This window comes from Podarcis muralis, chromosome 11 (genome assembly GCF_964188315.1).
Source record: "Podarcis muralis chromosome 11, rPodMur119.hap1.1, whole genome shotgun sequence".
Taxonomy (NCBI): Eukaryota; Metazoa; Chordata; class Lepidosauria; order Squamata; family Lacertidae; genus Podarcis; species Podarcis muralis.
In genome coordinates, this window is record NC_135665.1 from 37,455,897 (window position 1) to 37,483,042 (window position 27,146).

At 43.2% G+C, this 27,146-nt stretch overlaps 2 protein-coding genes across 4 annotated transcripts in view; one reads left to right on the top strand and one right to left on the bottom strand.

The window, feature by feature from the left end:
- Window positions 1–19,974, top strand: HEXB (hexosaminidase subunit beta). Its single transcript, XM_028749324.2, has 14 exons — window positions 1–331; window positions 4,266–4,417; window positions 8,211–8,276; window positions 8,865–8,911; window positions 9,850–9,960; window positions 11,171–11,272; window positions 12,593–12,722; window positions 13,926–14,106; window positions 16,249–16,335; window positions 16,585–16,657; window positions 17,634–17,808; window positions 18,397–18,487; window positions 19,259–19,363; window positions 19,489–19,974. Exons 1-14 carry the CDS (start codon window positions 48–50, stop codon window positions 19,550–19,552), a joined length of 1,668 nt encoding a protein of 555 aa, XP_028605157.2. The 5' UTR covers window positions 1–47; the 3' UTR covers window positions 19,553–19,974.
- Window positions 11,334–27,146, bottom strand: part of GFM2 (GTP dependent ribosome recycling factor mitochondrial 2) — a 26,941-nt gene continuing 11,128 nt past the window's right edge. For 2 of the 3 annotated variants that reach the window (XM_028748661.2, XM_028748660.2), the window contains exons 12-20: window positions 26,712–26,852; window positions 26,522–26,621; window positions 25,868–26,057; window positions 24,967–25,043; window positions 23,720–23,858; window positions 23,435–23,620; window positions 22,440–22,555; window positions 21,440–21,622; window positions 20,203–20,999 (exon numbers count right to left, since the gene is read on the bottom strand). In XM_028748661.2, the coding sequence (XP_028604494.2) occupies window positions 20,874–20,999; window positions 21,440–21,622; window positions 22,440–22,555; window positions 23,435–23,620; window positions 23,720–23,858; window positions 24,967–25,043; window positions 25,868–26,057; window positions 26,522–26,621; window positions 26,712–26,852 (1,258 nt within the window). In that variant the 3' untranslated portion in view covers window positions 20,203–20,873. Of the gene's footprint in view, window positions 11,621–20,202; window positions 21,000–21,439; window positions 21,623–22,439; window positions 22,556–23,434; window positions 23,621–23,719; window positions 23,859–24,966; window positions 25,044–25,867; window positions 26,058–26,521; window positions 26,622–26,711; window positions 26,853–27,146 lie in introns of those variants that run through there. The other variant, XR_013394680.1, reaches the window with a different exon arrangement.

Sequence of the window (27,146 nt, forward strand, 5' to 3'; positions counted from 1 at the left end):
GGCGGGGAGACTTCGGCGCTCCTCGGCTGCCGGCAGCCAGAGGAGCCATGGAGCTGCTGGCGGTGGTGCTGTGGGTCTCGGCGGCGCTGGCTGCCTCCTCGTCCGCGCACCAGCCGCAGGGGCCGCCCGAAGCCGAGGAGCTGCTTTGGGGCCCGGAGGCGGCGAGGCCGCCGAGCGCGGCTTCCTCCTCCGTCTCCCTCTGGCCGCTGCCCCGCTCGCTCCGCGTCTCCGCAGCCCGGCTGCAGCTGGCGCCCAAGCGGTTCCAGATCGTCCACGGCCCGGGCTCCTCGGCGGGGCCGAGCTGCTCCTTGCTGCAAGATGCATTCCGGAGGTGAGCTGCGAGAGCTTTCGGTTTCAACTCGGGCAGGGCTGCCTCCTCGTAGCCCCAGCCCCAGCCGCCCTGCAGTACCTCAGCTCTTGCAAGGTGCACCCGCTCGAGTTGTTTCCTTGTCTTTCTCCCGCGAAGGGGGGTTGTGTTTTTCTCCCGCGGCATGTAAAATCTGACGGGACGCGTTGACCCGATGTGTAGATGCAGGCCATCCAATTAAGAGCATATACATCTTCCCTCCTCCTACCCCAAACAGAAAAAATAATGGGAATTGTAGCTTGCATAGAGCTGCAGATATCAGCACCCTAAACAACCCCTTGTGTCTCTTTTAGGAGGTGTGATGTGCTTTAAAGGTGTAGCTTTTAAATTATTATTGAATTTATATACCACCCTATACCTGAAGGTCTCAGGGCAGTTCACAGAACAGAATCAAAATATAAAACCACAAAATATATAATCAAAATAAAACAACAACCCAATAACACCCCCAACCCAACATTTTAAAAGGGCATAGGATGTCAATCAAATCAACCAAAGCTTAAAAGGGAACGTTTTTGCCTGGTGCCTAAAGGTGTATAACGAAGGCACCAGGCAAACTTCCCTGGGGAGAACATTTTACAGACCGGGAGCCACTGCAGAGAAGCCCCATTCTCGTGTTACCACCCTCTGGGCCTCTCGAGGACAAGGCACACAAAGAAGGGCCTCAGAGGATGATCTCGGGGTCAGGGTAGGTTCATGTGGAAAGAGGCAGACCAGGATCAGTGTAATATGCTCAAACCATCTTGCTCCAGTGAGCAACGTGGCCGCTGAATTCTGCACTAGCTGAAGTTTCTGGACTTTCTTCAAAGGCAGCCCTACGTATAACGCATTGCAGTAATCTAACCTTGAGGTTACCAGAGCACAGACAACAGTAGTTAGGCTATCCCTGTCCAGATAGGAGTGTAGCTGGGCAACCAGCCGAAGCTGATGGAAGGCTCTCTGGGTCTTACCTTCCGTGGTGAGATGTTACTAACATTCAGGAGCAATTTGAAAATGCTGCTGTTCACCCAGGCAACTATATATACCGTATGTGTTGTTCTGCTGCTTGGTTGTTTGCAGTCCTAAGATCTTTTGGGAGGAAGGCCAGGATAGAAATCTGATAGATAATAAAAGAATGACACAAAAAACCCTGACATAAAAAAATAATAATTGGCTACCCTTAAGTTGAGAGAGAACCGTCCTTTAAGTGAAAACAGATGCAATAGGGAGTGTTTGTGTATGTAGGCAAGGGAAATCTCACTGTAACAGCATCTCTCTCACCTGTAATACTTTGCCATGACAATTTGCACCTGCTCCAAATTCTCTTGCCTGGATAATTTTTAAAGGGACAGGATTCATGCCTCTCTTCCATCTATTCACTGAGTCCTAAGCTCTTTGGGAAGGAAGGGCAGGATAGAAATCTAATAGATAATAAAAGAATGACACAAAAAACCTTGACATAAGGAAAAAATAATCAGCTAACCTTAAGTTGAGAGAGAACCGCCTTCTAAATGAAAACAGATGCAAGAGGGAGTAGAGCTATTCTTACCTAATATGAATAGTTGGAGGATCTGTTCTCAATAGTAGAGTTGCACAGAATATTTTTTTATTTTCTAGCATAAAAAATGAAAAAAGAGCTTATACAAATTTGGTGTCGGAGGTATCCATTGTTCTTCAGTGAGCCACCAACCACCAGGTTCTATTTTGTTAACCTTACTTGCTCTCTTCCCTTTTGAATGGGTAGTTGGAGAGTACCGTAATTGCTGCTTGGATAACCTAAGGGCATCAGCTGAAATGATATGAGTCAGTATCTTTTGACTGGATCAAAGTTTCTTTAGTTGCCACTTTCACCATAGGATACATAATAGTCATGTAAACAAGAACAGGGTTGTCGTGGCACAGAGATAGGTGTGCTTAGATTCATTGGCTACGCACGGCAATGAATCTTGTGTTGAATGATGGCCAGTGTCTTGTGAATTATTCAACAAAATGAGCAAACACTAGTACCCTAAACACTGCTGTTTATACAAACAAGGAAATAATCCTCCTGATGAAGTAAAACAGTGGCTTTCAAACCTTTTCTTTTTTATTATTTAAAAAATTGCACTTTATTGGTTTACAACACATAGTTTAAACTTTAAAGTATCACAAACAAGGAAGTTCTCCTTCCTAATACAGTAGATATAGTCACAAACACAAGGCAGTTAGGGAAACAAAATGGACAATGTTTTGGATTGTGGAGTGACTTTGATCTTGAGTGACTTTGGTAGACCTAATGTGGAAAGTTGTCAAGATCCATTACAACTGGACCAGGTTTGCGTGTGTTCAGACTTGCCATGCTGTGGCAATGTTGGTACATCATGGAATGGTTTGATCTTAGGGAGCACATCCCGTTCAAGCAGCATGCTGTCCAGACCTTATAGCCTGTCCTTGTTTTCCTGTGTAAATGGGAAAGTGCAAGCCCAACACAATTGTGGGACTGCACATTCCCATGGAATATTGTGAAATTTCTGTCTCCCAAGAAAGATGGACCTTTGGGGAAGGGCTGCGGCCCCAGATCCCATCTACAGAATCTCCACGTAGGGCCACGAAAGACTCTTGTTTGAAACCTTGGTGAGCCACTGCTATTCAACCAGGGGCAGCCCAAAACATTCTACCACTGTAGGAAACATCTTGCTGCACACACACACATATCTCCTTCCTGCCTGCCACAGATCAGGGCCTTTTTGCCCACACTGCCAACATCCTTGTACCCTTTGTACCCTCAACTGAAATACAGTGGTACCTCGGGTTAAGTACTTAATTCGTTCCAGAGGTCCGTACTTAACCTGAAACTGTTCTTAACCTGAAGCACCACTTTAGCTAATGGGGCCTGCTGCTGCTGCTGCGTCGCTGGAGCACAATTTCTGTTCTCATCCTGAAGCAAAGTTCTTAACCTGAAGCACTATTTCTGGGTTAGCGGAGTCTGTAACCTGAAGTGTATGTAACCTGAAGCGTATGTAACCCAAGGTACCACTGTAGTTTTAATCATAATTTCCCTGAAGCTGCACCCACGCTGATGTTATGATGCTGCGGCAGCAGTGAGGGCAAGGCACTGTGGCAGCAGTGGCACAGGTGAAGCCTCAGTGGGGCTGGTAGTGGCACAGTGGCAGGGAAGGGCAGGGGTCAGATCTGCTTCCTGAAGCTAATTGCTTCACCCAGCTTCATGCATACGGGGTGACAGCACTGAGCCCAGGCAGAAGAATGATTTGACTCTGTTTAAGAAGGCCACTTCTAGTGTTCCCATAACCTTCTCGGTGAAACTCCTGATAAAATTTTAGGATTGTCCAGAAGGCAGCTTGAAAATCTACTTGTCTAAACCATCCTAGTGAGGAGTTATTCTTCCAAAATATGTGAAACCAGCTTGCATATTTTCATCCACGACATACTGCTATACTGACCGACACATGGGTTTGCAAAACATGCCCATCCCTCAATTCACACTCCGTATCAACTTGAAGTCAAGATGGGGTTTAAAAACTGCACTCATCCTACTTGAGCTTTCTGTAAGCCTGTGTAAGGAAGCATTTCTATAAATCAGGGATTGCTAATCTTGTGCCTTCCAGATGTTGTTGAACTCCCAAACCTCATCAGCACCAGGCAGCATGGCCAGTGATCAGGGATGATGGGAGTTGCTATCCAGCAACATCTGGAGGATCACAGGTTAGCCAAGCCTGATAGGAGCTCAGTCGGTAATAAATGTAGTCAAACTGGAATACATGGGTGTAGCCAGGGAGCGGCAGCTGATCCCATCAATAAAAATACATAGCAAACTTAGGTTCCCCCCCCCCCAAACAAAAGACCTGCCCCCCCTAACAAAGATCTTGTTGGAATAGATAGATTTATGCTGTGCATAACATCTTTCTGGGTTCACTTCCAGGTACTATGAATACATATTTGGGTATTCCAAATGGAAAAATGGTGATGAGACGAAACCTCTTTTGGAAACGGAGCTATCTTCGCTTCAGGTGATTATTACTTCAGAAGATTCTGAATGTGATAAATTTCCCAGCATCGCATCTGATGAATCTTGTAAGTATCTGATGGTGTAAATGTGTGTAGTGCCTTCTTTCTTCCTAGCTGTGAATTAATCACAGCGTTCTATTGATCAGGGTGGGGAAACTGTGGCTTTCCAGATATTATTGGACCCCCTCCTCCAATTCCCATCATCCTTCTTGACCATTGGCCATGCTAACTAGGACCGATGGGCTTGAAGTCCAACAACATCTGAGAGGCTATAGGTTTCCCACACCAGATCATTTCTTATACTGGTTTGTCTTGTAGAAACTTGGTTTTCCCCCCTAGCACACACAGCTGGCTATAATAATGAACTTTTATCCTGTGAGTAATTGAAGAAAATAGAAAATAGATTGACTCAGTTAAAAATAAAAGTCTTGAATATGTCTCACTGGTATTAATATCTGTACTGTATTCATAATTCATTTTGATGCAACCAAGATTGGTTGGGGTGCTAAATTATGGGTGTGGAGACTGGCATTCTGGAAAATCAGGGACAAATGCCTGACACTTGTTGGTGTTTTATGGAGTAATCCAATATATACCCAGCCACATTGCTGATTCTTCCTCATCAATTGAAACTGACTACACCTGTGTAACTGGTAGTTTAGAAGAACACAGGTGGAGCCTCCACAGAATATTTTAGCATGGAATGCTCCTGTTCAGTGTTCCAGCCCTGAGCCATTCCTTCTTTTTAAAATCTTTTTTTTCCCTGAACAGTTTGCATTCCAAAGTTAATGAACACACGCAATCCTAATTAGGCTATTTTGGGGTCCCCTGCTGAGGGTTTGTTCTAAACATCTTTTGTAATTCTGGGAACCTTCAGGTTCATCCAGACCTGATGAGGCTTCCTTCTTTTGAATGGTTTGTGTTGTTTTGATTGCATAAGAATACACAATTGAGTAAGTTTTAGAGATAGAGGCAATTATATGCATTGGGCTGTCTTGGGATGGGTTTGTTTGTTTTGTAAAAAGCATATCCTTTGTTTTTATGTTCATTGCTTTATCGAAACTGTTGCATGTTTTATTTCATAAGCTCCCTGGAGAATGTGATCCAAATGGTGGTCTAATTTTTTTAAAAAAATTAAAATTGCTTTGTGATGGTTGCTATGAGATAATGAGACAGTCTTGACTTCCAGATTTTGGATAAATAGTGATGATTCTACTGATTTAAATATAGGAGGAGTGTCTTGCAAGTTCTGAAGGTGCTTGTTTACATTTTCCTAGTTTTCCTGTGTTCACAGGAATGGGGCATATTTTGAGGACGGCTATACGGGAGCAGGGAGAAACTGTTTGTAAATATTACAGAATATTTGTAGGTGTGCTGTGCTTACTGGATATATATGATGACCCTGAGCCGAAGAAAGTTTGTCACAGAAATGCCATTGAAATCAATAGGGTGTCAGAATTACTGGCTTTCTGTGGACTGGAGCTGCTGAGAGCAGAAATACAGGAAGGCAGGGGCTGCCTCTTTGGAAGGTTCTACTCATTTCAGTTCTCCTTTTCCTTGGCTTAGTCATCTAATGTTGTTTGTGGTTACTGTCAGTCTCAGGGGAGGGCATTGGAAGGGGAATCTCAGGTCCTCACCCAGGGCTTTGAAGCAGACAGAGGTAGCACAAGATAGTTGTGCTGCTTTTCCCTGCCCCAGAGCCCAGCAGGATACAAAACATTCCCCTCCCCAATAGTTTATGGAGACTTGGGCTGCTTCTCCCTGATCCATGTGTGCATTCAGCTTTACATGCTTGGCAGTTAAAAAAAAAAAAGTAGAAAGGGGGTGGGGGAAAGACTTCGATAATCCCACCCACCATTGCACCCAGTGTGTTTGGACTATAAGCGGTTTTGGCTTTAGGCACGATTCCCAGGACATAGGTCCCATGTAATAATAATACTTTTTATTTATACCCAGCCCTCCCCAGCCAAGGCCGGGCTCAGGGCAGCTAACAAGCAATAATAAAAACAAGTTGAATGAATACAACTTAAAAACAAGATTAAAATACCATATTAAAATATGGCCTCAGCACAGGAGGAGAAAGGAAAAAGAAAGAGGGGGAGGGAATCAAATTGGCTCCAAGCCAAAGGCCAGGCAGAACAACTCTGTCTTACAGGCCCTGCGGAAAGAAATCAGATCCTGCAGGGCCCTGGTCTCATGAGACAGAGCATTCCACCAGGCCGGAGTCAGGCCCTGGCTCTGGTTGAAGCCAATCTAACTTCCTTAGGGCTTGGGGCCACTAGGGTATTGCTATTGATGGACCTTAAGGTCCTCCGTGGGGCATACCAGGAGAGGCGGTCCCGTAGGTACGAGGGTCCTAGGCCGTCAAGGGATTACAGTGTGGCATGAAGGACTGGGACAGCAGCAGCAGGGGGTGTCTTCTCCTGATGTGCTGAGCTTTGGAGCAGGAAGTGTGGAATTGAACCAAACAGTTGAACCAAATCTGCTCCAGAGTACTGGGGGAGCCCCCAGAACAGATTTAGGGGGGACGTTGGTGGAGGAGAGGTGGAAAATGTTCCGTTGCGCAAAGAGAAATCTTTGCACCGATGGAACCAGTTACTTAGCGCTAAGGAGCCAGTGTCATGTCGTGGTTAGAGGGTCGGACTAGGACCTGGGAGGCAAGGGTTCAAATCCCCACGCAGGCATGGAGTTCACTGAGCGGCTTTGGGCCAGTCATTGTTGTGTTTTTATATTCTGTCGGAAGCCGCCCAGAGTGGCTGGGGCAACCTAGTCAGATGGGCAGGGTAACAACAACAATTTCTGCACCCATTTTTGCCTCTGGCCCCCAGAAGAGAATGTAGCCCTCAAGCTGAAAAAGGTTCCAAATCTGTTTTAAAAGATCGCTGGCTGTGCAGATGAAATGGTGTTTGGCTTATTTTAATTGAGAGGCATGCATCATCATGACACTTCGGCAGCCAAGAGTGATGGTGCATACTTCTCTCTGACGCAGGAAAGAAGTGATTTCTAAAATAACGGCACACTTCCACTTGCAGTTTTGTTCAGCAGCGTGGCTGTTTTTAAGAAACTGCTCAGAGTAGGCTTGCACAACTTCATAGCCCTATCAGGGCTTTTGCTGTTGTTAGTGCAGAAACTGAGGAGTTGTTAAGCAGCATTCAGGTGGCTGCAGTATGTGGCTTGGGATGCTGTGTTGGGGCCACAAGTGATGCAGGCCTGACTTGGAGAAATCCTTATTCCTACAAGTCTTTTTATAGTTACATGGAAGACCAGAGGTGCACTAGAATTAATTTTCACCTTTCCTTAATTGCCAATGGTCAGCTTTACTTTAAAAGGGCACATAGGACTTAAAATGACTAGCTTATTGTGTTGCAATCCAACCCCATAGGTTTGGATCCTAAGGTTAGCCAACCTAGGGAGTTCCTGCCACACTGGCCACCCAAAAGCTTCTCTAGAAGACTCTTGAACAATGTGGGGTGGGTAGAGGAAAGTTGCCTGAGATTGGGCTTAGATCCTGATACAAATTAACTTGCAGAAGTTAATGAAAGGAAAATTTCCCATGCCCTCTTTTCCCTGCAACCTCCCAAACACCGCCCCATGTTCTCTGGAGGGGAGGGGCCCCTCTTGAACAAGCTTTTCATGGTGCAAGATGGTTGCTGAAAAGGAAGGAGAGGATGGCTGAACTTCCTTCTGTGAATGTATTTTCAGTTCCAAGCCAGAGAGTGCTTAAGACACCCTGACTTCATTTGGATCCAAGCAGCCTTTGTGCAAGACTGCTCCCAAATTCTTATAATTGGTTGTCTTTATAAGTAAACCGATATTTTCACTACTAAAACTCATAATTAATTGTCATTTGCTCTTAAAGATCAGCTCCAGGTATCAGGACCTACAGCTGTGCTGAAGGCAGACAAAGTTTGGGGAGCGTTGAGAGGTGAGTAATGAAAGGTCTTCTCCTTCCATCAGGCCCTCTCAACAGAGGGGGCTCCCTTCGTGTTTCCAGCGGCTCAGGGGTGGGGGTGTTGGCCCAGGAAAGGGCATTCTCCGTGGCACCCCCCTAAGCTGCAGAATTCAGCAACTTACAGTCATGGCTGAAGCCGGATTGACATGGCCTGTTTTGCAGTGGTGTGTGTTGTAATCTGGGGGGAACACAATCTGTCTTGGTTGGAATAGGAGCCCCAAATTTTCTTGTGTAAATCAGCCATAAGTGGTTTGTGTGTTAGAGATATTTAATCAGTGGCGGCCATCATCTTATCTTTATGACTCAAAACGAAAAAGGGTGGAGCTTCTCCAAACATTTAAAAAGTGGTGATAAAAAAGCAAACATTCCCACACAGGGGCCCCATCTTCTCCCACTGGCTAACCCTTGGAAGGCCAGCCTAGAAGCTAAGTTAGAAAAAAGTGCTAGTCATTTGTGCTCTCGGGTTCTTGGCACTTCCGTGGAACATCCAAAGTAGCTGTTGGGTGACATCCATTTTACTTTGCCAATTATGTTTACAGTTCAATCTGTTTTGACTTCCAGGTTTAGAAACATTCAGTCAGTTAGTAAATGAAGACGACTATGGAAGTGTGAGTATTTCTCTTCATGGTACAGTGGGCTAATTTGGAGTTTTCCCCAAGTTTGGACTTCAGCAACTGCTTATTAATTTTTTCAGGCTGCTCTGTGTCCAAGGTTGCCTCAGAGACTGTTTGGAAGCTGCGGTGTACCAGGTGGTGGGTACCAGCAGCAGATTAAATCTGTTCTGCAGCATCTGCCCTGGCTTGCTATATCCTTGCTGAAATAACTCCAGTTGCCTGTTTTGACCAGGAGCTAATAACTGACTGCATGGCTACATCTGCATGTCAGACCATAGAACTGGGATCCCAATGTCATATTCTGCCCATTTTCATTTCAGATTCTAATTGCATCTCTTATTCCTTACCTTTTTCTTAAACGTATTGCACTTTGAATTATATGGAATACAATAAAATACAGTGGTGCCTCGCAAGACGAAAATAATCCGTTCCGCGAGTCTCTTCGTCTAGCGGTTTTTTCGTCTTGCGAAGCAACCCTATTAGCGGCTTAGCGCTATTAGCGGCTTAGCGGCTATTAAAGGCTTAGCGGCTAAAAGGCTATTAGCGGCTTAGTGGCTTAGAAAAAGGGGGGGGGAGCGGAAAAAAATCGCAAGACTCGCAAGACATTTTCGTCTTGCAAAGCAAGCCCATAGGGAAAATTGTCTTGCGAAGCAACTCAAAAACGGAAAACCCTTTCGTCTAGCGGGTTTTTCGTCTTGTGAGGCATTCGTCTTGCGGGGCACCACTGTACAATAAAAAGCAATAAAAATATTATTAAAAACCATACAGCATCTAGCACAGTGAATTACAGTTGCTACCACAGGTAGAAAAATCATTAGTTTTCAAGTGGTCCTTGGTGAAAAAGAGTTTGGGAGCTGTTGCTACAGTATCATATCACAAAAATTAATTTGGGAACCTGTTGAACCTTCTCTTCCTCTCTTATATTTTAATAGCTGTTTGTCAATGAATCCGACATTACTGACTTCCCAAGATTTGCTTATCGAGGGATCTTGATTGATAGCTCAAGGCATTTTCTGCCTTTGAAAACTATCCTAATGACTTTGGTAAGTTGGCAATCGACATGTTCTCCCCCGCCTGTCTTCCGCTACTGTGGCAAGTTTAAATGAAGCCACCTGTTTCCTTAGCAAGAAAAGGATTAAAGTTCAAATCACTTGAAATACGTGATACTAATAGCCTTGTACTTGGTGTTGCTCGGGAATTCTGGGAAGCAAAAACATCAAGCCAGTTTTGTAATTGGTGGCAAAAATCAGCCAGGTGGGAGAATGGCTGTGTTCCTTGTTGCTGACTCTGAAGTAGTACTACTTTCAGTCCATTGTTTGAATCAAATCCCCCCATGGAAGTTCACACACCCCTTCTCTCCTTGACAGCCATTGAGTCTCATCCCTAACACCCCCCCCCCCCAGACTGACTAGGGTGGGAAATGGTGCAGGAGGCTGAGGAAATCACGGAAAATCAAGGCACAGGCACCTTCTGAGTGGGGCTTCCTTTCAGTTCAGCATATTTGTCCTTTCTGGGTCAAGGATAGCTATTTCAAGCACCTGGGTTTTACTCAGTGCTAGGAAACAGGGGAAGTGCTTACTCTAAATGTCTGTGCCCTCCCGCCTCAGCCTACCGCAGTATCTGGGAAAAAGGACCTTGAATGCTTCCTTTAGCAACTAGATTACTGCCAGGCAATTACAATCTTCTTCTTTACTGGCACCATGGATGGTGAGGAACAAAGAGCATTGCAGTGGCACTTCCTTAACAGCAGATTTAATGTACAATTATTTAGGATTGGGGGTTAAGGCTTCACCTTGTTATGGTGTTTCAGAATAATGTAAGTGTTGGAGAAGCAATAGTAAGGTCATTTTACTCTGATTTATGTAGGGTTGCCATATTTCAAAAAGTAAAAAAACCAGGACACCCCAAAAGTTGTTGAGCTTTTCAGGAAAAACCGAAAATTTTTGAGCTTTTTTAAGACACCAAAGCAGTTGAATTTTTATTTTATGAAAATGCAAAACAAAAAACCCCCACCACGCTTTCTCTGTTTACTTCCTGAAGATTCAGGATAAACAGCCTGACAGGACGTCACTTCCGCCTTTGAAATCCCAGTATTGTTTGGAAGTATGGCAGCCCTAATTAATGGCACTGAAGAACACAGTTACGGGGGGGGGGGAGAGACTTTGCTAAGTGCTCTTTAAAAATCCCTCTTTAAAAACTACTTGCCTCTCCATGCAGGATACCTAACTGAAACACCATATTTTTTTCTCTTAGGATGCTATGGCATTTAACAAGTTCAATGTCCTTCATTGGCACATTGTAGACGACCCTTCCTTTCCTTATCAAAGTATCACATTTCCCGAACTGAGTCGCCAGGTAAGTAAATGGTCCTGTAGAACATTCTGAAAATTTAGTGCCCAATAAATTTATTGTTATTTTAATAAATAGCCTTTTCCATACATGAGTCTATTACGTTGTATTAGTTGCTGTTTAAAAGCCATAATACAAGGAAGAGGAACCTGTGGCTCCCTGGATATTTTTGGGCTTCAAACCCAATCAGTCCTATCCAGCATTACCAATGCTCAGGGATGAAAGGAGTTGGACTCTCAACAGCTTCGGGAGGGCCAATGGCTCCCAGTCAGTGGGAAAATGAGAAAGTTCTTGGCACAGACGGTTCACTGGAATAGCATTGTTGCACCTTTCTGAGAGGCGACCATGTTAAGTCTGTTGGAACAGATGCAACAAAGAGTCAGTGAACCATTGAAAGCATGGAAGGCGCACCTGGGGGAGTCAGATCGCTGCCTCTGGCTCCCTAGCAGCTCAGCACTTTACAGCCTGGCTCCAAGAACACCACTGGACTGGGCTGCTGATTTTTAAGATTCATTTCCTTTGGGAAATGTAAAATGGCGGAGAAGGGACAGGACAACACAAGAAAGAACGGAGAAGAAAGGAAATGAAGAAAGTGGGCAAAAATGGCAGCGAAATATATAAGAAACATTATATAATGTACCCGGTATATCTTGGATTAAAGTTTCTTATAAATCTTAGCACCGTTTTGAGACTTTGCCTATTTTTTGCTTTCTGGAGCAAGCTTAAAATTAACAAAATTTTGATTAAAAGTTGCAAGCTCTATGAAATGTGTGTGTGTGTGTGTGTGTGTGTGTGTGTGTTCAAAGGGCTTGCAACTTATATGACATTTCAGATTGCTCAGTCACCTAGCTACTTTCCCCATGGTTGGTACCACCTCCTAAATCTTAAGGACATAAGCGGAGCCCTTTTACATCAGATTGAAGGCCCACCTAATCCAGCATCCTGTTTTCCCCAGGGGACAACAGTTCAGGTTAAATAACCAAATAGTCTTGGTGATTCCCACTTTTGCTTTGTTTTCTCAGTTTGCTTTATATAATATACTGGCATGGGCTACTATTTTGAACCAGTTGTCACCCAGGCCTTTGTACAACATTATCCAGCCTTGGAACAACAACACTGGCCAATACCAGCTTCAGACTGCATCTGCAAAAGTGCAGGCTTATCCCCCAGATGGGGACACTGAAACTACTCCAAAGCTAGACTACACTGCCAGTAGTCCTTGGGTGCTGTAACACGACACTGTCAAGTGTAATCGGCTCTTCAGCCTTACTGGCATATTCTTGGCATCACATTGTAAAAGAACGACATGTGTGGACATTTTCACAGGGGGCCTATTCATACAATCATGTTTACACTCCCGCTGACATCCGTCTGGTGATAGAGTATGCTCGGTTACGGGGGATTCGAATTATCCCGGAATTTGACAGTCCAGGACATACCCAGAGTTGGGGGAAAGGTAAGATGCATATTATTCTGAAATGCTATTGATACTGTAAACATGTAGGAACTGGCTTTAGTTGGGTGCATTTATGTTTTTTCATTTTATTTTATTTGACCCACTTTGTTCTTATTTTCAAGATGCTTCTATTATTGCTATCGTATTCATTTTTATTGTATTTGCATTGTTATTAACTGCCTTCAGCACCATTTAGTAACAAAAGGTGGGGTATTGAACCTACTATAGGAAGTAGTCCAGCCGAAGGATTTCACCCTCCCATTATGAAGAAAGGAAAGGCAATTGAGTGCAAGTACAGATTTATTGCGTAGTATAATTTAATTCCAAAACAGTTCAGTTTTCACCATTCTACATATAGCTTAACTATATGTTTCAGGGTTTTTGAGATTGGCCTTTAAATACCGTATTTTTTGCTCTATAAGACTCACTTTTTCCCTCCTAAAAAGTAAGCGGGAAATGTGTGTGCGTCTTATGGAGCGAATGCAGGCTGCGCAGCTATCCCAGAAGCCAGAACAGCAAGAGGGATTGCTGCTTTCACTGCGCAGCGATCCCTCTTGCTGTTCTGGCTTCTGAGATTCAGAATATTTTTTTTCTTGTTTCCTCCTCCAAATACTAGGTGCGTCTTGTGGTCTGGTGCGTCTTATAGAGCGAAAAATACGGTATATAACCTAGAAATGGGTTGAACCTCTTAACGTTGTTGTGATAAATCTGCCTTTGTACGATATTGCTGATCAGTTTTTATTTCTGTTCTGACATCTAGTAAAATAGTATTGTAAACTGTCATAGCTTAGCATAGCATACTTAGATAAATTGACCAATGGTCTGCCTTGGGATAAGGCAGCTTCCTATGTTGCTAGTATGGACAACATTACTAACAATGCCAATAATAAAAACGTAGGAAATGGGGGGCGGGGGGGGGAGTATTTAGTAGGGAAACAAAATGTTCAGTAGCCCAGAATGTGAAACAGAAAGTGCTAATCTCTGGAATAAAATGACAAATCTGGCAAGTGAATCCAAACCTCTTGTGATTACTGGTCCATACTTTTCAGAATCTGATCTTCTATAGAACGCTGCAATTTTTAAAAGCTTAAAAAAAACTGTGTTCTTGACCACATTGTGGGGGGGGGGGGGCATGTATTTAAGTTCTTGGAACAACAAATGCACCTTTCAAAGCTAATCTTGTTTTGATGTATTTTATTTTAGGACAAAAAGACATCCTCACACCATGCTACAATGGAGCTCATCTGAGTGGGTCTTACGGGCCTGTAAACCCCATTTTGAATACAACATATGATTTCATGGCTAAATTATTCAAAGAAATTGGCAGTGTATTTCCAGATGATTATATCCACTTGGGAGGAGACGAAGTGGACTTCAGTTGTTGGTACGGTATAACATGAAGAGTCTACATTGCTTATTCACCTGAAATATGTTGAGTTGGAAACTGTGACAGGAAAGGTAATAGGATAGGCAAGGGTCCTTCAAGCCCTTCAAGTGTGGCTTTCCCACCCCCACCTCCCACCAGACTGTAGCCCTTTGCACTAGGTTGGGGTCCACGTTCCTCCAAGCTTGTGGCTTGTTAGATAAAGTGGACAGTTGTACAATAAATTGGAGGGGTGCAGCTGATGGTACAGTGGACGCTCGGGTTGCGAACATCTGTGCAGGATGCACGTTCGCAACCCACAGCATCTGCAACCTGCAGTGGCGCATCTGCGCACGAGTGGGTTGTGATTCGGCGCTTCTGCACATGTGCAAAGTGTGACTTAGCGCTTCTGTGCATGCGCGACCGCCAAAACCCGGAAGTAACCCGTTCCAGTACTTCTGGGTTTTGGCGGCCCGTAACCCAAAAAAACGCAACCTGAAGCGTCTGTAACCCGAGGTATGACTATATAGTGGGACTTGCCAGTGGCTCACATTGGATGAACTGAATCCTGGTCTGGGTGTGGCTAGCAGATTGGGGAAAGACTTTGCACAAGGCAGCCCTACATGGCTTCTGGCTACCTTAGAACTTCTGTGCATACTGTTGAAAGCGGAAGAATTGCAATACTGGAGCAGACTACTGGTCCATCTAGCTCAGGGGGGTTGATGCTCATTTTTACCCCAAGAGCAAATTCATCATTGACCAGCCCTCCAGGGGCTGCATGTCATTGGTGGGCGTGGCCAAAATTGCAAACCAGCTGAAGGGGAGGAGGAGGTTATTGCCCCCTCCCCTGCTCATCTAATGGTTGATTTGATTATTGGGGAGAGGATAATCCCTTAAACTGTTGGGCTGGGAGAGGAGAGGTTTAAGCCTCTCCACCCAACCCAAGGCTTTGTCTGCTTTAACCTTTCATTTTGCTGCTACTGTCTTGGGTGGCCAGAAAAATAAATTGTCTAGGCAGCCAGATGAAGCCCCTGGCAGGAGGTGAACTGCTGCTCATCTAGCCCAAGAGCCTTTCCAGAGCCAGTAGTTTGGATCACTTCATTAAGTAGGGCATGGACTTGCTAGCATTTGATAGATGCTGGGAAGAGCAACGTCAAATCTTAATAGAGAGAGCAGCTTCAGTGTTTGGTTAAAGCACAGCAGGCATGTAGAAGCTGTGCCCCATAAAGCAAAACACAGCCAAAGTGATAGACGCTGTCGTCCCCCCCCCCCCTTCCTCTCTCTTCTGGAGCCTACCTGGTACGGCAACCACAAACAGGTTGCCGTACATGTGAGGTAGACAGTGTCCTAGCTTGTTGGGTCACAGATCTGGCCATTACCATGGCTTACAACCACTGATCAGCCTGCCTCCATGTATTTATTATCCTATGCAAATTACAAAATCTCATCATAAGCTGACTTTATCTGAATTACTTGGTTTTTGTTCCTCTTGCTCATCTATTGTGGAGATGCAGGGTCACTGCCAATACCTCAAGGTCCGCCTCTCCCCGTATGAACTGACCCAGACCCTGTGCTCAGCTTCTGAGTCCCTTTCTCGTGTGCCCCCACCATGGGAGGTCCAGAGGGTGGCAACATGAGAACAGGCATTTTCTGCAATGGCTCCCTGTTTGTGGAATGCTCTCCCCAAGGAGGCTTTCCTGGCGCCATTCTTGCATATCTTTAGCTGCCAGGCAAAATCTGTCCTCTATTACCAGGCCTTTGGCCTTTAACTATCTGTGGGTTTTTAGAAGCAGGCAGGATGATTTTTAATGCATTCCTTTTTTAATGTATCCATGTGGGGTTTTTCGTCTGTCTGGTTGGTTGTAAGTTGCTTTGGGTTGCCCTGGGTAAGATAAAGCAACTAACAAATTTAATAAATAGTAATCATTTAGTTATTGTTTATTTTTCCTTCAGTAAAGCCATTGTCTGTGGCCATCCTCTGCCAGATATTTCCTATTCATAAGGGGTGAGAGTTCTGAATGAATGCATATTGGAGGATTCTGGTGGTCAGTGGGTAACATGTTATTTCCTAGCAAGTCTTGGTCCAAAATCCCATTGGTACTTCTGTAGTATGCTGCTGATCTTGGCAAGAAGCATAATTGTGTTTTCTCTCTTCCCTTATAGGAGGTCCAATCCTGAGATACAAGAATTCATGAAGAAGCAAGGGATCTGGTTTACCTATGCTAAACTGGAATCCCACTATGTTGAGAAGTGAGTTTCTCTTTCAGGCAAGAGCCTGCTTATTGGCTGTGTGCACACAATGCCTAAAGCATGGTTTAGTAAGCCATGGTTTAGTAAACCCTGTCCTTGCATGTTAAATTAAAGTAGATCACAGCCACAATTAGTGCTAGTAGTTTGCTGTTCTTAATCATTTGGAGCCAATCATGGCTGAAATAAGGGGTGTAAATGAAACAAGTAAATAGCAAGTACATAACATCTTTAAAATATTATTACTACTAGAATATTGGAGATGGTGTCTTCTCTGAACAAGAAATCCATAGTGTGGCAGGAAGTCTTTGATCATGGAGCAAAGGTAAGGACTGAGAGATGATCTGTGCTGTTCTGCGAAAACTTGATTTTCATGTGCTAGAGTAACCCAGAAGACACCTGTAGCACTATCTGAAATGTTTAAGCCTTTCAGAATTGTGTGATCTGATCTAAGGATCAATTTCATCAAGGCAATATAAGAAGCAAATACATTATAAGACAAATGTAATAGAAATGTGACTGTCCTGTATATTTCAAAAGTACACACAATATGATGCTAGAAAGGTGACATACCATATGTGGCTGTCTCATAGCTTATGCCTTTCTAAAATTGCATCAGTCTTGTAGAACTTAATATGCCAAAGCAGCCCTTAAAAAGGCAGACTGTCTCTAAGCCTGCTGTTTTTTATATTAAGGTTAATTATTTTAGGCAGTACCAGTTAAGTTTCTTTCACCATTTCATCTTAGCATCACTAAATGCTCTTGGCAAACCAGTCACACAAGTGGAACATGCAACACTAAATTGCTGTGGAGTCTCATCTCTTACATGAGTGTTTCTGTTTAGCCTACCAGCTTGCCAGCCTTCTTTTCCACAGTACTTTAAGTTGTTGGTGGGGAGGAGGGATTAAGCAAAGCAGCAGTCCAAGTGGTTTGATCACCTGCTTGTATTCCTGCCTTGACCTCCTCCAGGCTTGACAGCCCTGTCTCAGCCATCTGTATACAGTCATACCTCAGGTTAAAGTAGCTTCAGGTTGAGCGTCCACATATTAGGATTTCTAAGAGGCTTCTGTGAAATCTTGTCACTGGGGTAATTGCAAAGATGCTATAATTAACATGGAACAAGTTGATGTCACACCAATATGTGGACAAATCCCAATGGGACTCGATATGAGTGGCGTTGGTTTTCACATAACCGTGTCACATAACCTGGCATGCTACTATCTGCATATGCTTTGGAGGAGATGCCTGTAGCTGAACAGATTGTTTTCATGCTGTCTGAACGCTGTTTTTGATGTCTTCAGCTGCAGTCAGACACAATAGTTGAAGTGTGGATTGGGACCTTGTATAAAGAAGAGTTAAGAAGAGTAACCAAAGCAGGGCACAGCGCCATCCTGGCAGCACCATGGTACCTAGACCTCATTAGTTACGGCCAGGACTGGAAGAAATACTACAGCGTGGAGCCACTAGACTTCCTTGGTTTGTAGTTTCCTTTTTCTTTGAGCGTTATCCAGGCATTGGTTCCAGTGCGAAAGTTGCATGGCCTTGTTGCTGTGACTCCCAGTTTTAATGAATGATAAAATTATATCCCTGTACACTCCTCCATACTCTTCTTTCACCCAAGTTATCTCCCCAGTTTGTTGGTGGAGATGGCATTCTATACTGTTAATAAGGGGAGACGAATTATTGGTGGTGGTGGTTTTTAAAAAAATGAACTATTTCCTTTTTATTGATTTCAGTTCTGGCTGCAGGGGAATGAACTTTGTCACTGAAGTAGAGTTAAATAAAAGATAGTGAGCTTATAAATACAAAGAATATTACTATGTTTGGTCATATGGGCTTTTAATAATAATGTATAGGCTGTATAGATAATAATGTATAGACTGCAACTCAAATCATCTGGATTTATTTTAATAGTCATGACATTAAGATTTGGTATGACTTAATTAACACCTAATGACTATTTCCACGATACTCAACTTGCAAGTGTAAAATACTGTACCTGTATCAGACTGAGCCAGCTTTTAAAGGAAGACACAAGCCAATACTTCTTTTCCTTAAACACAGGGTGGCAATCCCAGAAAGAGTTGGTGCTTGGTGGAGAAGCCTGTCTTTGGGGAGAATATGTGGATGCAACTAATCTCACACCAAGACTCTGGTATAGTTAATCACTCACCTGATTTCCCCCCCCCCCCCCCAACATAAATGCTAACCATCTTGATCTAACCTTATTGATACTGACATCTGACAAAACTACGCTTGCATCATGATTTTTAAACTTTACTTTCCCAAGTTGTCTTCCTCTTCTTCTTAATTCTATCTATATTAGTGATTGGCATAGTTCCCACTTACCCATGGATACTGCATGGCACTCGGGTGTACAAAGGCCAGCTGAAAAAGATGGCAAGGCTCTTGCTTTTTACGAAATGACCAGCCTCAGCTGGTAACAGAAAAGTGAGGTTTCCTTGGAGTGACACCCCACCCCCTCACCTACCTGCATTGAGTTCCTGATCAACCAGCCGAATTGCAGAATTCAAGGCTGCAGTACGTAATTTAGTGCAGCCTTCTCCAACCTAGTGTTCTCCAGATGTTTTGGACTACAAATCCCATCAGCCCCGGCAAACACAGTCAATAGGCAGGGATGATTAAAGTTGTTGTTTAAGTCCTGGAGGCCACCAGCTTGAGGAAGGCTGAGCTAGTGTGCCACTTTTAATATTACATCTCACTGGTTTGCTCTCATTTTGCACAGAACAATGCTGTAACGTGGTGTGCTTGATAAAACAATCTGCCCCCCCCCCCTTTAAGAAATGGAGTACTGGCATACGTTCATGTTGCGAATACTTTTATTTTGCATGGACAGTAACCAATTTATATTTAAATTAGATTTAATTTTTTTAAAAATTGTCTTCTATTCATATTCATATTGCAGGCCTCGGGCAAGTGCTGTTGGGGAGAGACTCTGGAGCAGTAAAAATGTAACTGATATTGAAGATGCTTATAACAGGCTTAATGAACATCGTTGCCGCATGCTCAGGTAAGCAATACAATCTAGTACAGCAGGTACAATCCCATCAATAATCAGTGTAGGTTTCTTACATCAAAACTTGGAAGTTTATTAATCTCAGAAGGCAAAGCAAGTCACACTTCTCTCCCCCACAGGCGTGGAATAGCAGCGCAGCCTTTGTTTACTGGATACTGCAGGCACGAAGCAAGAGAGCCCTAACAGCTGTAGGAGGACATTGCCAGAAGTGCCTTTTGGGGAGAAAAACCTGCACATTCCTACTGAATACTGCACTGGAGCACTCTCATTGTGAAATGCTGAAATTTAGAGAAGGTAATTTCTTATAGATGTGGAAAAAATAAATGATGTTGAACTTTTTAAGAGAAAGTAGCTCATTCGAAAAAGGAACCTGTGCGTATGTGTTTGTTGCAGATGGCTGGGTTGATCTACATGACTTAAAAGCTTGGGCCAAAGAAATGGGCGGAGAATTATTGAGGCAAGGCCACTATAATTCAAGGGTTAGAATGCATATAATAAGGAACTTGTTCCTCTGAGTAGGGAACATAGCATACACATTTGTCATTGTAAATTACCGTATTTTTCGCTCCATAGGGCGCACCTAGTTTTTAGAGGGGAAAATCAAGGGGGAAATATTATTTCCCCCCCCCCCCACCAGGCTGCTCGCAGCCTCTCCCTGCCGGAGGGGTTGCGCGCGGCTATGGTACAAGCCAAGACAGCGAGCAGGATGGATCCCGCTGTCTTTGCTTGTGCCATAGCCGCGCGCAACCCCTCCGGCAGGGAGAGGTTGTGTGGGGTTTAAGAAGCCATAGCCCCGCGCAGCCTCTCCCTGCTGGGGGGGGCTGCGCGTGGCTATCCCTGAAGCCTTCAGAGCACAGCGCAAGTTCCCGCTGCACTCCTCAGGCTTTGGGTTCCTTTTGCTGAAGCCGGGAGAGCAAGACTCTCCTGGCTTCAGCGAAAGGAACCTGAAGCCTCCGGAACGCAGCAGTAACTTGCGCTGCACTCCAAAGGCTTCAGGCGGCTATCCCTGAAGCCTGGAGAGCAAGAGGGGTCAGTGCGCACCGACACCTCTCGCTCTCCAGGCTTCAACGAAAGCAACGCGAAGCCTCCGGAGCGTGGAGGAAGCGCTCCCTCTGCGCTTCGGAGGCTTCTTGTTGCTATTACTGAAGCCAAGGAGCCTGCATTCGCTCCATAGGACGCATACACATTTCCCCTTAATTTTTGGAGGTGCATCCTATAGAGCGAAAAATACGGTATTCAGAATGAGACACAAATATTGCACAGCGTTCTACGTAATCACTGAAAGCAGACAACTGCAGTAATACAGTAGCCTGGAAGAGGTAGTTGCTTCTGTTTTACTACTTCTGTGAAAATACTCTGCTCAAATTTTGTAACTAGCAAGTATTTTACAAGATACTCCCACTGTGTGCATGCTAAACTGAAGCCACATGCTTTGACAGTAGGAAACTTACAAAAATCCACTGCTGCCTTGTTAGAGGCAATTCCTTGTTCCTCCATGCTGATACTACTGCAAACCACTCCTCTTAAGCAGAGCAGCTTGCTCCGGGAGGCTCATCACTTGGTAGCTTGCCAATTCCAATGTAAATGTTGCAGAGCCAGATGTCAAAGAGCGCAAAGCTGTTGAATAACCCTACAACAAAAACCAATAGGTAATAATTACTTTTATGGAAGTTGATCCATATTTGGTTACACAACTACTACCTTATTTTTTTTTTAAAAAAAATCATTCCACTGGAACCATTTAGTTTAAAAGCAGCCACCACTCTGGTTTAACCCCAGTTAAAGCTCTCTGCTAAACCAAGTCTAGGAACGTCTGCCTCTTAGTACTGCTGCCAATCAAACGGGAAAGATGGATAACCATCGGTCTACCACAGAATAAGACAACTTTATACGAAAATCTCAGCACCATCAAAAATTATAGTTCCTACTTTTCATGAAAAGCAACAGTAGTTAAATTCCACACTTGTAGTGTAGGCATGCCTTGCTTTGTTCAACAGAGCTGCAAAACGCCCTGGTAACACAAAACAAAATAAATATGCAGCATCCGTTTTGAGCACCTTATGCACATACCATCATTTCAGCCAGTGGAACAGATGCAATTACAACTTGGTTGTCTTGGCGACCCTGAATTTCCTGAATGCTGCCTCTTCTCTGTGCAAGGTCACCCAGTACGGCACCAAGGTGATCTTTGCCCACTGTTATTTCCAGGTTCATGAGAGGCTCCAGCATTTGTTTATCAGCTTTCTTCAGAGCCTAACAAGCAGAATAAGAACATTCTTAAAGGCAAATGCTTATTCAGTACAGTCATCAATATATATGACACTAACATATCACAAGATTAATTTGTGATCGCACCTTTGCTTGTTGTGCATGAGAATATCAATAGAAGTAAAGCAAATAAATAATGGAATTTAATATACAATAGGCCTGGAACTTAACACGCAATTTACTCATGCCATTGCAGCCTTGTGTGTGTCATCAATAGAAGGAAGAAACCATTGGAAGGGGCTGTTCAAGATCTTACAAGAGCCTCCAGAAGCAGCTAAGCAAGGCTTTAAAAACTCTTTCTGTGGTAGGCAAAGCCTTGCTCAGCAGGCTCTGGGAAGGATGCAGTAAACAAGGAAGGACAAGATCTGCTCCGGATAGGTAGGGGTGCTTCAGCAGTGGTTTCCAGGGGTCTTCCTGGCTTTACATGATTTTGCCTTTTCACATGGACCCCTGGAATGTAGCCCCTGTATAAAGTGTGGGCCTCCTGTACATTTGAAAATGGGCATATTATGATCCTGAAGATGCCACCAACAGACTATACTAGTGGTTCCCAATTAGCTAAGTACTGCAGACCCCCTGTTTTTCGAAAGCCAAGCCATGGACCCCCTACTTTGGAAAGTTTCAATATGTCTATGGTAGTTTTTGTTATGTGAATGGTGCCACGGACCGCCTGGGGTCCGCAGACCACCATTTGGGAACCACTGGACAATACCATTAAGGGAGACTCTTTAACCCCTCTGTAATTCTGTTACTTTGAATGAAGACTGCTGCAAATGACCTCAGAAAGACAGTGGACTTATACCTTTTGCATGCAACGGGAAACACAAGCAGAAACCATTGTCAGAGATGTATCGGAGTTTACAGTCACTGCATGTACCGTCACTACTACATCTTGAACTGGAAACCCCAGCAGTGGTCCTACAACATGAAAATACAAAGAATGCATTAACACCAAATGAACATTTCTTAGGAAGCTAGGAAAAGGACATTTCTTAATGTCTGCATAACATTTAGTTGACACCGATAGTAGCCAGGAACACAGAAATCTGCATTACTCCGAGTTAAGCCATTGGTCATCAAACTCAATGCTGTCTACACTGAATGGCAGGGAATCTCTTGTTTTGGTTGTCTTACTATCCTTGAAAAAGTAAAAGCACCCCAGTCATCACTAATGATAATCTACCTATCATTAGGGAAGGACAACACTGGCAAACAGCACCAGACACACAAGCTTTGTTCTTTTTCTTAAAAAAAAATAAACTGAGTAATCAAACAAAATAGAGGAATATATTTGCATTAATTTACAGTTTCCAATTTTCTACTAACCCATGGAATGGGAAAATAATAGGTATGAAGAATTGAGAACACCAACTCTGATCAGAAACCAGAACTGACTGTCATGATTCATCCATCAACTGACTGGTTTGAGCTACCTCAGGCAACTTTTATCCATGGTTACTGCTAAACATACTTTAAAATCTCTCTCACAGAATTATCAGGGTTGCAGAGCTCAGATTCCAGGCCACGCTGCCATATGTGTTTAGTTTATTTGGTTTTTTTAAAAAAACTTAAAAGATTTTCACATACAAATTTCAGAACACTTATTTTTTGCAGTATTTTCTTCATAACAACTCAAACCCAGAACAAGGGGGTAGGGACAGGCAAATGGGGTGCAGATGGGGAGGAAGATCCTGATCATTATGTTGGATCCATTTCACGAAATGTCTCGGCTTGGGCTAGGCACTCAGAGAACAACAATTCTAATAAATTCAAAATAAGGATTGAGGTGACTCTTACCTTGAAGGAACGATGTATGGATTCCGTTTGCTATAGCTTCACGAAGGTCTGGCTGGAGTGAGTCACAGATGTTCTCTGCATACTCAATGATGGGTGCTGTTGCTGACGTTTCTCCCGCCCACGGTCTCACTCCCAATTCTACAGTCACCTGGTGGCGTTTCTCTCCTACAGTTCTGTCCAGCGTATCTGTGACAAAATAATGAAAATCCCACAGATCACACTGAACTTCTTGCCAACAAAATTTTAAGTCGTTCACTTGCAGGTCCAAGATGACAGTTACTTTACCTATAGCCTTAGCAGAGTTTTGGATTGTTTCTCGGTAAGCTATCTGAAGAGGTCCCAGATAGGTCTCAAGTTTATGTTCACGTCTGATTCGGTCCTGAATGATCTCAATGTGCAGCTCTCCCATTCCACAGAGGATAGTCTGGCAAAAAATGTGAAAGTATTCTTAACAGTTACATCAAAGTCATGGGGTACAGAGGTGAGCTACTTTTATCTTCTTTCAAAAAGGATAATTCAGATGAGATTTTAAAAAAAAACCTAGATCAAGGGGAACAGCAACACAGCAGGAAGCAGATTGCATTTTTCAGTGACTTTGGCCTACATTGGTTCATTTAACTCAACTGAGAATAGTGGGAGAACTCTGCAAAACAGATTAGCTGAAACTATGTTGTTGTTAACAGATCTCAAAAGTATATGGCAAATCCAAAATTTCAATTTGCAAGCCAGAAATGAACTATGGGTTGGAGAATGAAAGGCATGGAGAATTAGAGGCATGTGAAAAAGTGACATAATATAAAGGGAATATAGGAGTTTATAAAATTTTCTGGATTTAAAAACAATAAATAAGGACAGCTTCATAATCTAAAACAGAATGCAGGTCGGTATTAAAGTTACCAGTTTGGGATACATATTTTTTATGTCACAAAACATGACAAAAGAACCCTCAGAATACCCTTAACACTGGTAGCATTCATGTGGCTTCATTTATATTTTTCTCTATATTTAAAGAAATATTATCACATGTTATAAACTTATGGCATCTTAACATATCTAAACAACTTTCCAATGAAGTAAACAGGTGCCAAGTCAAGCTGTGCACAGTTTACAAGTAAAAGGTCACAGCTTTTAAAACAGCTATAAAAAATAAAGTTGTAAAATTTGTAACACTAATACTTGCTTGTTAAACCTCCGTTTTTGTTTCTATTTTTAAATCACATCTTAGTAATAGATGTTTCTAAGGTTATGTTACAAACCCAAATTGGTTTTAAACCAGTTTAATCATAATGGCTTCCACAGAAGCATCAGTACTGCATATTTATGAGAAGGGAAAATAATACTGTTACAGAAAACAAATTCCCACCGTTTCTCATTGCAAAGCCATGGCACTTAGGATATATCTGCATTACAGACTTGAATTAGCCTAAGACAGCGCAATAGTTGTTGCATCCATAGACATTAAAAACACAGTCAAGGAAGCATCAACATTATAATATTGGGAGAAGTTTAGTAATTGGCACTAAAGGCCTTACCTGCCCGGTGTCTGAATCTATCTTGACTTTCAAACTTGGATCCTCACGTTGCAGGCAAGCCAAGGCATTATCTAAATCTAAAATAAAAGTACTGACTATATATTAAGTATGAAGAGCACAATTGGGGTTTAAGTAGACTCTGCTGAGGATTTAAATAATCTGTGGAAATGAAAAGTAGGAGAGGAAAGAGGCAGCAGTGTTGCTGTGTTCCTTCTCCCCTTCCATCAAAGAAAGGTTGGAGTAAATGGCAATATCTAGGAATAGCAAAGCCTTCCAAATACAGCTAAAGTATCTTTAGCTGTAATCAACCTATTAATGTTTCTGTACTGCTATACTAAAAGTTTCTAGCTTCCAACAAAAGATAGATCAAAACTCCACCAATGTGGTGGAAGGAAAATAATTCAAATGTTTATGGTCCCAATGATAATTTCTCTCTCCCTCACTTCCCCTTTGAACACTATGTTGCATCGTAAGCTGGTTTTGAAACCCCTGAATCCATTTCAAGAAATCTTTGGTCACACAGGGAGCTTAGGAGTACAGAACTTGTTCCTAGACCAGAGCTTTCCAAACTGTGTGTCACGACACATGAGTGTACCAGTTGCAGTGTGTGTTGCGTGAACACTCCCAGGACTTGAAAGGGGTTCATTTAACCTCCAGTTTGCTAGTAAAACTAAATTACTGTGTCACGAAATGATGCATGTCTAAAATGTGTGACACCGGCATAAAAAGTTAGGAAAGCTCTGTCCTAGACTCTGAATTAGGCATTTTAGTCAATACTGCCATCCCTTGGAAGTAGAACAGAATCTGTTCCAGAAGTCTGTTCAACTTCCAAAATGTTCGGAAACCAACGCGCCTTGTGATTGGCTGCAGGAAGAGCACACTTTCAGTAATTGCATCATACCTGGTTGCCTGGCCATGGAAGGCGGCTCTATGGTACAAAAGAAGACTGGCTCTGGAATCTCAATGCCGGCCAAGATAAGATTCTCTACTTCGCTGCTTTGACCGTGCTTTGACCCCACATTTCTTCCAGCTTGTTGAGCTGCAGCCATTGCTGAAGCCTTTGACGAAACAATGGTGTCGCCAGTGGCACTCTGGGGGATGCCAAAAAGCACATGGCATGTTGTTTGTCAACATGTAATTGGTTTTCATTATTAAAAAGCACAGAAAATTAGCCAATTGCCAAAGGCAGTCTTTTCCCAGGCAATCCCAATTTGGGATGACAGCAATTAGAGCAACTTTTTCGTTTTGCTTCAACTCACATTCTCTAATTGTTTTTCTTTGCCAGTAGAGAGAACCATATTGAAAAAACTGGGAGAAAAGCTTCTTTAATGTTTAACACATTGTTAAACAAAGTGAACCCTTTGCTAGTCAGCTTATAGCTGCAGAGAGATTCCCTAACAGAACCAACAAAAAACTTACATTATTAAAAAATAAAGAAGTCACTAGAGAATTGGGTTCACTTTTTCCCAGTAATATTGGGAATCAGCAAAATATAATTCTCCACATTAATGTTGATGGACTTTTTCAAAAATGTTTGGGATTCATATTTCTTCACCTGTTTCAATCCAACTGTGAGGGCAATATTGCCAGCCGTTAGCGAAGAGATTTCTATTTGCTGATCAGCGAAAGGAAGAAGCAGGCGACTCATTCTCTCCCTGCAAGGAATGGCTCAGATTAAATGCTGCTCCTATTGAGGAATCCGAACAGTTACACTCACAATCCTTTCCTCACCCTTTTTTACTCACGTGCAGTTTTTGCTAATATTATAGACAGCTGACTGGGGCTTCATTGTGCCAGAGTAAATACGGAAGAAAACCAATGGCCCACGTTGTTTGTCATGAATAACTTTAAATGCTAGAGCACACAGGTCATCTTTATACCACTGCCTGCAAAAAGTAGTGAAGGAAAAATATAACATTAACGGATATTTTGGATGATAAAAAATAGGGCATTTTCTCTGGCTATACGAATAATCTGTTTATTGGTACTAGTTTAGCAGAGCTAAAATAAAACTGCTTAATAGAAAAATGAGGGGCATGCATCATGTACCCTGTATCCTTTTAGGAATCTGCCTAGGAGTTACCGAGTCCTGGGCTATGAGTTCACATTGCAGCACACCAGCTGCTACTTACAGTGTGTGGTCTGTGCATGCTTCCTAGATCTATGCCTCGCTAGAGCCT

Bases quoted from the DNA above. Each gene is read 5' to 3' on its own strand.
- HEXB (XM_028749324.2), top strand. From the start codon at position 48: ATGGAGCTGCTGGCGGTGGTGCTGTGGGTCTCGGCGGCGCTGGCTGCC. The intron at 332-4,265 runs GTGAGCTGCGAG...GTTCACTTCCAG, and splicing joins CTGCAAGATGCATTCCGGAG to GTACTATGAATACATATTTG. The intron at 9,961-11,170 runs GTAAGTTGGCAA...TTTTTCTCTTAG, and splicing joins AAACTATCCTAATGACTTTG to GATGCTATGGCATTTAACAA.